Raw genomic sequence first — 12,618 nt, 5'->3', positions numbered from 1 at the left:
CATTTTAATCAGATCAGTACTTTTGAATTGCGACTAAAGTGCAAAAGAGACAGATTTCTCCTGCAGCATTATCTCAGACAGTCTATTGGTCTGCTGTTAGGTCCAGAGGGCCATATCTCCAAATCTATTTTGTGGATCGACATGAAGTTTGCTGACAGCATTCATGTTGGGTAGAGGATGAAGCCTGGAAACTTGGGTGACCCCATGACCTTCCTTTTAGCACTACCGGCAGGCCCAGTGAGGAATGTACTTAACAGGGACTACATACATTTAGAAATAAGCTTCCAAGAACTCTGATGCATTGTATAGAGAAGTAACTAGACATCTAGATTTCATCTGCAGTCCCTGGGCGATGTGCAAAATAAACACATAGCAACATTTACATAAAATTACAATCCATGAAAATCCATAGAGATTTTTCAATTCAAAACAGTACATATTAGAAAGTCTGGTTTTGTCCATTTACAAGTTATGTAATAGCTACACTTGATGTGTGCGTGGTTAGTTTACTTTAAGCCAGACTACTGCAGGGCAAAAAGTGAAAGTGTGAACGTCTGGATGGACCTGAGTATCATATGAGAAACCATGTTGCTAAAGAATATTTGAGCCAAAGCACAGACCCAGCCCAGAATTAAAGATCTACATAAATGTTGAGACTGCAGCTTTGTGCCAAGAAATGAGCAATACTCTGAGGAGAAAAGTCCTAAATGGAATGAAATTATTGTCCTAATGATATGCATGAAGCCTGTTTTCCCCTCTGCCTGATACTAATGAGCAATATATTCCCCGACAGCCTTTTTTTTTTTTTTTTTTTTCTTTTTTTTTTTCAATTAAAATGTGAATTAAAATGTGTTTCTGCAAAGAGGACGTCTAAATACAGTGTGTGTTGTTTTTTCCCCCTTCACCTCCAGGACAGCTCTGGAATGCGACTGTGGAAAAGGAAGTGGTTTGTTTTGTCAGACTACTGCTTGTTTTATTACAAAGGTGAGTCCTGCAAAAGTACATTTGGCCAAGGTTTAACCAGAAGGAGCTCAAAAGGTCTGGTGGTACATACATTTGATCGTGAAATTGTTCATACAAACTTACCACAATCTCTTAGGATAGCGTGTAACCAAACGCTGCCACATTGCTGTGTCTCTTGGTCCATCTCACTCTTGCCCTCCCTTTCTCTTTCCTCTCCTTATTAACCTTATTGTTTTCTTATGGGATGTAATCTGTGGTTGTGTTGCCATAGCATCTACCTCATCTTCTCTGTTAATCATGCTGAATAATAGATAAGCCACATGCTGCCACATGGCCCCATGCAACCCAGACTCAATACAGTAACAATACTGTGTGTGTCTGTGTGTGTGTGTGTGTGTGTGTGTGTGTGTGTGTGTGTGTGTCTGTGTGTGTTTGATTCACAGACAGCCGGGAAGAGACAGTGCTGGGCAGCATCCCTCTGCCCAGTTATGTCATTGCACCAGTCGAGCCTGACGACCATATAAGCCGCAAATACGCATTCAAGGTAACATCTGTGAGCGAGAGAGCGGTGCTGAATAGGAGCTATGAAAGCAGTTAGTGTGCATTATTCTCGTAAGAATATACGCCATCAGATCAAATTTAACAAATACTGGTTCTTCCTGCTGTGGTCTCTCTTTCTCCTGGCTGGAGAGACTCACCACAGGTGCAGGACAAAAGGAGGTTCACTGAAAGGAAAAGAGGGGTCCACACACTGTGTACAGTGATAATTTACAGTAATAATTTAATGGCATAACGACAACGTTTCAATCTCAAAAGAGATCTTTGTCAGGCAACAGTAACATAATTACAAAAGCCATGAGCCTATTTATAACCTCTGATTATCCCCAGGTGGTGGCAGCTTTCAGTCTGTCTAATGAGATGACCCTGCCCACATGCCAATCAAGCAATGAGGACAGAGTTGTGTGGCACAGGCAAATACATACATGCAATGTTTTAGGCCACAGGAATTAGTGTTACAATATCAAAAAAACAAAGATTTTCCAGAGAAATTGTTCTCTAAGTGAGTAGTGTGAATTAGTTAGTTAGGTAAGGATTATTTTGATATAATGAGCCTGTAAGTGTTACACAATGCAGTGTACCATTTGATGATTAAATTACTTTGTTCTGTGAAATGCATATAAAGAAAGAGCACCAAGAAAACATCAAGGACAAAAAGGCAATAGGTGAGCATAGATACAGATCAGACATTAGTTCAGACACAGGTATATGGCCACCTTGTTACATCAACACATAATTTGGAAAAAATGTGAATAATTTTGAAACCCCCTGAAACCTTTGCACCGATTTCCATTCGCCCTTTAAGCTGATGTCTTTCAGCAGAAGATTTATGACTATGTTGGAATTTTAGTGCAAGAAAGTCTTTGCACACTAACCTCAGCCGCTGACATCCATAGAGACTTTTTTTTGTAGGCCAGAGTTTCGCGCAGTCCCATCGACTGCACTTTGAGCCCCTCTACCCACTGACCTTTCAGTGCTCAGTCACTGGTTTTACAATAGGTGGCTGCAGTACGCCCCACCATCTTTGTAGTTTTGTCATGATTTCCAAAATGAAGGAAACCTTCTTCTATACTGAGTTATCCAGTAACTGAATATCCACACAAAGATGAGTACTGTAGGGCAGGATATCGTGCTTTTTAGATGTGAATGCTGCGTGGAGCCATGGGACATACAGTAAGCAAATATGTCTTTGTTTTTCAGTAGCATCACCCAATTGCTGGACAAGAGGCAACACCGTGTTTTCCAGAGCAGCAAACAAAGTGCAAGATCCTTGATTTTTGGCTGAAATGTAGAGACCCGTTGCAGTCACAATGATAACTTAGCTTAAGTATACAGCTTCCTGCGATAAGGACAGCTTTTATTTTTGCTAGTTCACCCCTAGTGTCTCGTATCCACAGACTGACCAGAGTGAAAAAAAAAGTGACTGTCTGCTGTATCAGCTGGGACCAGATGTCTGTGTCATTGTTGGCATGTGAACGTTGCTTGCTGGCTCCTTGCTCAAATCCACTTTTATTTATTTATTTTTTTAACAAATACTACCTTAAAATTTGGTGTAGTATCGTATAACTACCTGCCTTCAGCCATAACAAATTAATTTTGTGACATGTGTACCTTCATCTTGATCTGATGTGTTAATATTGTAGCTGCTGTTATGCCTGTAACACTGGACACTCCATTTCCTCCTGAATTGCGGACAAAGCCGACCTTGTTTGATTAAAACTAAAATCGAGATATTTGAATACGTGAACATGGTCTGTACTGGATGTTCAGTTTTCCTCCTGGTCTGTTGTCAGCTCTTATTTTCCCTTGATGTCAGCAGGCTGCTGTTATCTCTGTAGACTGGAGGATAGCAACATTATCGCCAATCCCAGCTTCCCATCCCAAACCACTGTCCACACACTGCATTTTTTCCCCACAAGCATAACACTGGAGCAACAGTTTCTATCCACTCTCAGTGTGGGCTCACAAACACAAATGATTCCAGTGTCACATAGAATTCCTTATATACATATATATATATATATATATATATATATATATATATATATAAAGAAGCAAATTTGGACCTAAAAATACAAAAACTATAATTTACACAAACTTCTTGTTCTAGATGTACCATCATTAGCAATGAAAAATTGTATTTCATTTTATTTTATTTTAAAATAGTCTTTCTTTCTTTTTTTTTTTTTTTAATATTTATTTATTTCGTGTTTTTCACTTGACAACAAGCTACAGAACTCCTCCTTGCAGGCAGAGTTTTTCACTTTTCCCTCTGTGAATTGTGCCAGACGGCAGTAACGGGATTTACATCATTTGGTTACAGCCGGAGTTTTAACACTATCCAGCTTGCCCCTCTGTGGAAACACAGAGCTCATTGCAAAGAACAATAGTGCCTTAATGTTTGATGCTCCACTGCAGCTTCAGGGCATTCTAGTGCAATCCTTTCAGCTCCTTTGTACTTTGGCTTTTTGTTCTTTGATTCTGTGTGTATGATTGTGTGTGTGTGTGTGTGTGTGTGTGTGCTACAAGGTATCTCCTGCTTTTTCAAGCTCATATTACATACAAAAGAATTTGTATGATGATCGTGCTGCCGGGAATATTAATTATACATTCAGCCTATTTTCAACCATTGTACCTTCTCCTCCCTTCTTTTGCTGGAGGAATATTTTTAAACGGCCTGGTGAGATGAGCTCAGTAGAGCTCGGCTGCTTCACCTGGTATTTAAACGATCTCTATTCCCTTCAGCTCTCCCTGAGCCATCGCACATTACAGAGCAGGATATTTCATTAGGTCTATTGAGGGTGCTCTAGCAAATTTCACTTACTGCTAAGTGTCTGAGCTTAACACGTAAACCTGCCCACTGGATGTCTGGCATTGTTCAGCCATGAGCTGTTCCCCTCTGTTACAGCTGGTCACATGGATGAGGTGGAATGTGCATTCTGCTGTTATGAAATTATATTTGAAAAAAAGAAATGGGCTAGAGATGTTGACGCTGAAGAATATTGCTATTATTAAAATAAATGTTCTTGAGCAGCCATGAGTTATGAGAAAATAATTTGTTTGTACAATATTATAGTTGTAGCTAGGGCTGGGCGATATGGACAAAAGAAATGTCACGATATTTTTGACAGAATCTCTCAATATTGTGACAATGTTGTAGGTATGACTACTGGTGCTTTTGCAAAATTTACACATGTGATTTTTGATAAACAGTCACTAGTAATATGGATATGATGACCAAGGAAGTAGAGACAAAAACGGAGCATCTACAACTGACTATTAAGTTCAGAAAATTGTGTCCCTTTACTGTAATTCCGCCTTAAAAAACAGGAAAAGACAACATTATGCTGTATCACGATATTACAACATCCAAAATCCCAGTCGATATGTCGTCTCATATATCAATACGTTGCCCAGCCCTAATTGTAGGAAATATTTCTACTTGAGTAAGACGGCCTCTTGGCCTCCTTTGCTGATCTGTACCAATCGTTTCACTTGGTTTGGTGCTGTGGGCCGTTGCTACAATCACGTGTCTGTTTACACGGTTTAGTAGCTTTGCACTTTTGGTGCTTTCACTGTTGTTCATTCTTAATTGAAATAACTTGGTGACTGTCAACAGCCCATAGCCGGAGTCATTTCTGTTCTTTCTGAATGAGTCAGCAATGATCTACAGTGCCGTCCTGTTGTTTTCTGTTCTCTTCTTTTTTTCTCATCTCACTTTGTCTCTCTCATTCCCTGTTGGTCAATTGCCTCCCGTTGTGACCTGGTGTGTGTGCGCGGGCGGAGTGAGTACTGCTCTCTGCGGGCGGCCGTCCTGAAACACACAGGCTTCCTGTCTTGCATGAATAGGTATTTGATTTCACCTCAGCCTCATCAGTGAATGGCCATCAACTCAACTCATTTTGTATCACATCACGCTAACAGCCGCTGAATGCACATTTCGAATGTGCATCGATGTCAGGCCTACAGACATGACTACAGCAGCAGTCATGGATGGACAATGCCAGAGTGCATGCGGAAGCTGTTTGTTTTGCTAAATGCTTTGCTGTGAATATTTGCGAAGAAAAGCCTAGTCTTTTTTAATGTTAGCAGTTGGTTGCCAGCGGAAAGACCAACAGCCACCTGATCAGTGTCCTAAAGGTATAGACTCAGTAGCTCTGATATTTGTCCCACCAAGCTCCATGTCACTTATCACCTTCTCATCGTAGCAGAGGCTCACGGTGAACCGCCCCAACTCATAGCCTCAACCATTTTTCCCACGCTCCTCTCTGGTTTCATTTGCATTCTTTCAGTGCTCATCAGCATCAACATTCATATTCATTTCATATTATTTTACATGCTGTCATGTGTTCAATTGTATCTGTTTTGCAGTTGTCATCTCATCTGTTTTACCTTGAAGTGGTTGACTCCCCATGTATTGTGTTTTGACTACCGTGATTCAGTTTATTCTGCATTTGTTAGAGATGACAAATTATTATGGTGATTGTGCAGTACAGAGGATTTTTGGTGCATATTTGAAAATCACATTTCATGTGTATTTGCTATTTCATCTGTGAATTGCTGTGACCATTTTAAAACAGAGAAACGTAACGGGTGAACAAAAGTAGCCTGAAGGATTGCTTCATTCAGAGCCATGTCAACTTTGCACTCATGACACTTCTCAGAATATTATTTTAGGTGGAAAGCTAGATGACAGTAATTGTATCTATAGAGGTACTGAATGAAAACACATTTGGTTCTTGTATAGATCTCTCCTCCCCTCACAGTAGGTGTGTGTGTGCAGGCTCAATGCCTATATCTCTTCAGGTTGTTCTGACTTAAGATTACACTCTGTCCAAGTTGCCACATATAAGATTGAATATTACTGTATGTTATGTCGGATGCCAATCAGAAATATACCATTGTTATATTATAAGAGAGTGCTGTTCAAAGCTGTGCAGTGTAGCTTATGCTCTCCAGCTGTCCATGAATTTTGTAGTTGCATTCACTGAGTGAAGGTGAAGTACCAGATGAGGACAAATTTAAGATGAACGACAGTGAATTGCACACTTGGTAATGGTTGGCTTGTCATATTCTAAAATTTTAATTCTAGACATATGGAAAAGTATGATTGAAAATTGTATAGAAATGTATGTGTGGACATGGGTGATTGCTTTTGCTCACTGCTACATGTAGTGGACCAGTGTTGACAACATATCTTGCATACTGATTTAAAAAGGCCAGACATTATGTATGATTGATGATTGCTCAAGCATGCTTGATTGGCAGAAATATATTTTTATTATGTTGGCGTGGAAGAAACAGGCCTCACAGTAGCCCAGCTATGCAGCAGTGAAAGTGCTGAGTGCTCCTTTGCTATGGGTAGTTGGTTTTCTGTATCAAAGGGTGGGTGCCTGAACAGAGTGGGGTGGGGTCGAGGTTTGAGGGATTTGGTGGACTTAGAAGTGGGCTGCTCGGACGGATTTATTGGTTAGATCACAAGCAAATATAATTTCCTCAGAGGAACAAAGATCTATACCACTAAGGTAAAGTGATGATCATGGTAGTGTGTATGTGTGTGTGTGTGTGTGTGTGTGTGTGTGTGCGCGCGCGCACATGCAGATCTGTGCGTGCACCTGTATTAAGCTAGTGACACTGCTCACTGCCTTTTGTTTGCTATGGTTGTTTGCTGCAGTTGCTGCCTAATTTCTGTATCAGTGTGCTGTGATAAAGAGGTTGTATTGTGTTGCAGATGCTTTTATGCAAAGCAGTCTGAAAATTAAACCCATGTTCCGCTTGTTGCATGTCATAAACAGGCGAATGCTTGCACAATTTCAATGGTGCAGCAATTTGCTCTGACTCTAATTTTTGTTACTGTGAGCTTTGTTTTCACTGAGATGATGGTTTTCAGTCTTGGTAAACAAGAAAGTTTTTCAGGCTACTAATGATCATTAGATTTTAAGTTGTGAATTTGACTCAACTGCACTGCCCACCTTGTGCAGTCTTTGGTGAGTAGCACTCATGTGCTCTATCTCTCTCTTTCCGACAGGCGAGCCACACAGGAATGCGCTCCTACATTTACAATAAGAACTCTGTGATTGGCTCACAGGCAGAACACTGTGGGATGCGGACGTACTTCTTCAGTGCGGACACACAGGAGGACATGAATGGCTGGATCCGGGCCATGAACCAGGCTGCACTGATGCAGCAGAGTCACACCATAAAGAGGTTGGTCTCTCTCTCACATCTCGCAGTCAGCGTTAAGTGTGCTTACCCCCAGATCGTCACTTGGGTGTCATTCAAGCAAATCGTTATGAATTTGTGCTCTGTGTGTTTTGCCAGAGAATTATGTTTTGAAGTTTTTATACCCTTGCCATAGTGTTGCTTTGCACTATTATGCTCTCTAGTGCAGCTGAATACTTTTTTGAGTAAGGCACAAGCTTAAATAACAGTTTCATAGAAGAGTATTCACTACTACTCCATGCCTTCTTGGGTGCTATTTGGTTTAACCGGGTGCGCAGTCATTCGCAGCAGGTCCAGTAGTGAGATCCAGGCCTGCCCATCTGTTCTGGGGCACTAAGGGGTGTGTGCGTGTGTGTGCTGCAGCTGGCTCCTGTATGGATGAGGATTATTCCAGCCCACTGCCAGCTGACCACCAGCCAATCACAAGAGATGTTTTACTGCAGAGTGCGCTTTACAACAGAACGTGATCACAGTTTACAAATATTGTAAAAGAGAGAATTTCTGCCACAGGACAGGACAGACTGTCCACATTGGAGACCGTCCCGTCTCAGAATTAATGCGCTGTGTCAGGCTCTGTGGTACAGCAGCTGCATTTCATGGTGAGACACCTTCGACCAGCCAGAGTTATGAGTATGAATGAGATGAAGATTGTTTGGATGCACTGTGCAATCATGACACCTAGAGGCGAATGTGGCTCAGTGCTCCCAAAAAATGAGGTTTTGCAAACACTCCATTCCTAAATGATGTTCTTAGTTTTGTCAGTGAAAGTTAAAATAAACATAATGTGTTTCTTGCATTAATTATTAATAATGATGCAGCAATACTAAATAGTTCCACAGTGTCATGTTTGAGGTGATCACTTCAGTGAGCGCCACCGTCTGTGTTGTCAATCAGCTAAAATACACTGTTTAGTACAGCAAGTCCCCTCAACTTTTGCCTCATTGAAAACATTTCCACAGAAATGAGCAGCCTGACAGTGTTAGCTATATGACTCATTCCTTTAACTGGGAAGAAGCCACATGAATTAAACTGTGAAAGCTAATGAATTAGAAGTAGTCTTATCATTAGAGCCGATTGAGAAGGAGGCTGGCTACCCCGAGCTATTTGTTCAAGACAAAATGGCTGTCATTTCCAATCCTCAGGGACTCGCTTAGTGCGGCTTCTCTGCTAAGAGCTGTACTTTCTTTCAGTCTTCTTCTGAAAAAAATTAAAATATGTAGTTGCTGAGTTACTGAAAAGCTCTCTGCGGTCTCTCGTCTTTCCTCAGAGAAACTCAGCTATGAATCAGGCCCTATGTGCTACTCTCTCTTTCTGTCAGTGGAGTGGGATATTACATTCAGGGTCACCTCAGGTTAATTGGAGTGCCCATTGTGGCTTCTTATCCACTGCTTAATGCTGCGTAATTCCCCTGTTTCAAGGATAGTGCTGTTCCTCATCATAATGTATACTGAAGAGGGTGAATGAGCCGTCTGCATGAGTGAAGTTGCATGGACTTGTTGTAAGATGAGGCGCTCTAATACATCAGCACATATATTCACTAACTTGGCTGTGTGAAGTAATTTGTTTCATATTTTATGTTGTCAAGAGTACACAGTTATAGGACAGGCGAGATGGATGTTCCATTTACACCATATGTTCATCTTTCCCCCCATCATCTCCTCTCTCTCTTCGCAGAGAGGTAGAGAGGCCAGAGAAGGCTGTGCACCAGGCCGTCCCACAGACCAATCACGTCAATGTCAACCAGAACTCTGAGAGCCTGCGTAGGCCGGACAGAGAGGAACCTCAGGATAACGGAGTCCGACTGGCTCCCGGAGAGGAGGCGAGGTATGGGTTGGAGATCCAAATGAGGCCCACCCAGCCTGCCACGGAGGAAAGAGTGGAGAGACTCTCCCCAGACTCTGTCCCTGGTCCTTCCCACAAGAATGGCCAGCAAACTTTAGTCCAAGTGGCTCTGCCACCGGAACAGAATGGAAACGTCACATATAAGAGGGGCTTTGTTCCAAGGACAGACACTGAGAAACACGTGCAGAGGAAGACTACGCTGGCTCAGGTGGAGCACTGGGTGAAAGTTCAAAAAGGGGATCCACCAAAAAGGTCAGTTTGGCCGGTCACACACTCATTTTGAAACAGTCAAATTTCACAAATCATGAACATGTGCTCAAGCATTTTTGAAAACAAATGTAATTTTTAACATTTGACTCCCTCTAGTGGCTGATGTGAGATTTAAAGCATTTGAACTGTCTTTACTTATTATATTATATTTAATTTAATTTTTTTGTTTTATGTATTGCTTGTATGCAATTTCCAGGAGTGGTACACCAGATTTTGATGTACTGCTGTTAAATGACAACAAAGGCATTATGTTCTACTCTATTCTTATGCTGTCACCTTATATTGTTTTATTTTATTTCACATAAGTTTATTTTCCATACTGTGGAGTTAGCATGTATGCAGGGACCATACTTATGAATTTGAAAGACTACACCCTATTTTTCCTCCTTAGTGTTTCTCCTGCTGAGTACAATCTCCCTCGCCGGACCCCTCCCCTGAAGCCCAAAGCCAGCACGGTTGATGTCACCTATCAGTCGTTGCCAAAGACTCCCCGTCTCCCATCTGGCAGCAGCTCTCCTCCAGCGACCTGCAACCTGCCCAGTGACTACAAGTACGCCCATGACAGGCTCAGCCACTTCCGCATGTCCACTGACGAACGAATGGCCACCAAGGAGGGCATGGTGTGGCAGCTGTACGAGTGGCAGCAGCGCCAGCAGTTCCGCCATGGCAGCCCCACCGCACCCATTTACACCGGCCCAAACTTCACGGACACCTCATCTTTTAGGGTTACTGTGGAGATGCCTCGTTCCATCTCTGTGCCCCCATCGCCATGTGAAGTCCCACCGTCGGTTCCCTCCTCCCTCAAGCCCCTGTCCCCACGCAGGCCACACACCCCTTCAGACAGGGTGACAGTCAGACCCCTGGATGAAGTGCCAGCTGGGGACAGCACAAGATCCAACTCCCCTAGACAGATCTGTGCCCAACTCTCTCAGGTAGGACACTTTCTGGGCAGTAGAGGCATCCCTTACTTAACATTTTAGACAAGATGGTGAAAAGACTCAGAAATGTCCTCCAAGACAATTTAAGCCTTCCACCTGAGCACAACATACTATCCTCATGACATCCAAAGTGAACATTACTAACAGCAGAGGTCTACATATGCCAAATTAACATCAGGTATAAATGTGTGTCACTCTTAAACCTTATAACCTGTTGTAAGTATTATCCATTCTGTGTGCTACTGCGGTGTGACATTGAAAACAGTATTAATGTTTATCCACTCAACTTTTCAGGCGGAGTGTGTTAATGTAAATTTCATTTACACCTAACCATCCATGCATCCATTTTCCATACCCACATTTTCCTAATCAGGGTTGTGGGGGGCTGGAACCTGTGCCAGCATATAATTGGGTGGAAGGCAGGGAAACACCCTAGAAAGGTCCCAGTGCAATACACTGTCTTGGAAATTTGCAGAGAAATATTACATTCAATGAATAATATGTATGTAAAAGTTTACAGCACTCCCTCTTAGTGGCATCCAAATCTGTCCTTTAGAGACTGACCTTGGCACCCTGCAGTTTCAAAAAAATCATTTTTGGTGCTGACTTCTTATTTCGCCCCTGATATTTGTTGTAGCAAATGAGTAACACCACATGGGCATGTTAACAAGGTTAGAGATGTGTTTTTCACTGAAGTAGGTCTTTAATTAATTAAAGCCTAATCTAGCAAGCATACAGTCTAGTATTGAAAGGTAAGTCAGAATTACACAAACCATTCTTGACTAAGAGTTCAGCGAAGTGCTTGGCAGGGTATTAACCTATTATCATGAGGCTAGTTGCAGTAGCTTGGCAACACAAAATATGCACTAATTTATTGTATGGTTCAAAATGCTAAATAGATGATTCAGCACATTAAAAGTTTTTCCAGTTAACAAAAAGTGAGGTGCGATAGGTCCCCAACCTCTGCTCACCTCTGTATACAGAATACATAGATTTCTCAAACTTGATTAGATACTCAGGTTACTCAGGAGGTATGCAGTGCTAATGTAAATGGTGTCACATGTTTATTTGTTAATTTACTTTTTCTTTGCAGATAGTCCAATGTTAAACAAAAAAAATGTGTAAAATGAGCTTGCTTGGTGTAAAAGCGGTATTAAAAAATATATTATGTTCATGTTTACCTTGTTTGTAAACACTGGGAGCAAATGGAACTGGTATTTTTTGTTCTAATGGGATCTGAAAGTTGTGAAAAACGTCCCACCCTGCAAGAGTCAGTCACTGCTGCTTAAACAGAGAAGCCACATTGTACATGGAAGTAGTCTATTATAGGCATGGGACAGTGGTAAAACTTGACATTTCACATGTAATGAACCAAAGCACAAAGGTCTTATTCTCACGGTAGCTTTGCGTCGTGCAAATGAGGTGCCCATTGATGTTGACTGTTATGACATCATGCGTTAACAAGGAAATGAGGGGTCACCATGGGAAGACTAGCATGAGAAGGCTCTGACTTCCCAGCGCACACACTTTGATGCTCATGTGAATCACACAGCGATTCACACAGTCCACACCCAGGCCTATTCCACAGGTGGTGTGAGCGCATGTAACTGCGAGCTCGCCACGCCTCCGTCCCCCAAGCCGTCCCAACTCTCAGACACACACACACACACACACAAACACACACCACCACCATGGCCGCGGGATACCGAGGAAGGGGCCGTCCTGTCATCCACACCCTGCGCTGTCTCCGCACCACACCCTCCACATGTGAGAAGCTCCCTCTGCAATCCATCACCACATCGGCCAACACACACAAGCCTCATAA

General features: G+C 42.2%; 1 protein-coding gene across 4 annotated transcripts in view; it reads left to right on the top strand.

The window, feature by feature from the left end:
- plekha7b (pleckstrin homology domain containing, family A member 7b) overlaps window positions 1-12,618 on the top strand; it is a 97,690-nt gene that overhangs the window by 61,124 nt on the left and 23,948 nt on the right. For all 4 annotated transcript variants that reach the window (XM_030048401.1, XM_030048399.1, XM_030048400.1 and 1 more), the window contains exons 7-11: window positions 912-984; window positions 1,407-1,507; window positions 7,550-7,728; window positions 9,418-9,837; window positions 10,247-10,787. In XM_030048401.1, the coding sequence (XP_029904261.1) occupies window positions 912-984; window positions 1,407-1,507; window positions 7,550-7,728; window positions 9,418-9,837; window positions 10,247-10,787 (1,314 nt within the window). The remainder of the gene's footprint in view (window positions 1-911; window positions 985-1,406; window positions 1,508-7,549; window positions 7,729-9,417; window positions 9,838-10,246; window positions 10,788-12,618) is intronic.

Source organism: Myripristis murdjan, chromosome 3, assembly GCF_902150065.1.
Source record: "Myripristis murdjan chromosome 3, fMyrMur1.1, whole genome shotgun sequence".
NCBI lineage: Eukaryota > Metazoa > Chordata > Actinopteri > Holocentriformes > Holocentridae > Myripristis > Myripristis murdjan.
This window is presented reverse-complemented; position numbering and strand designations above follow the sequence as displayed.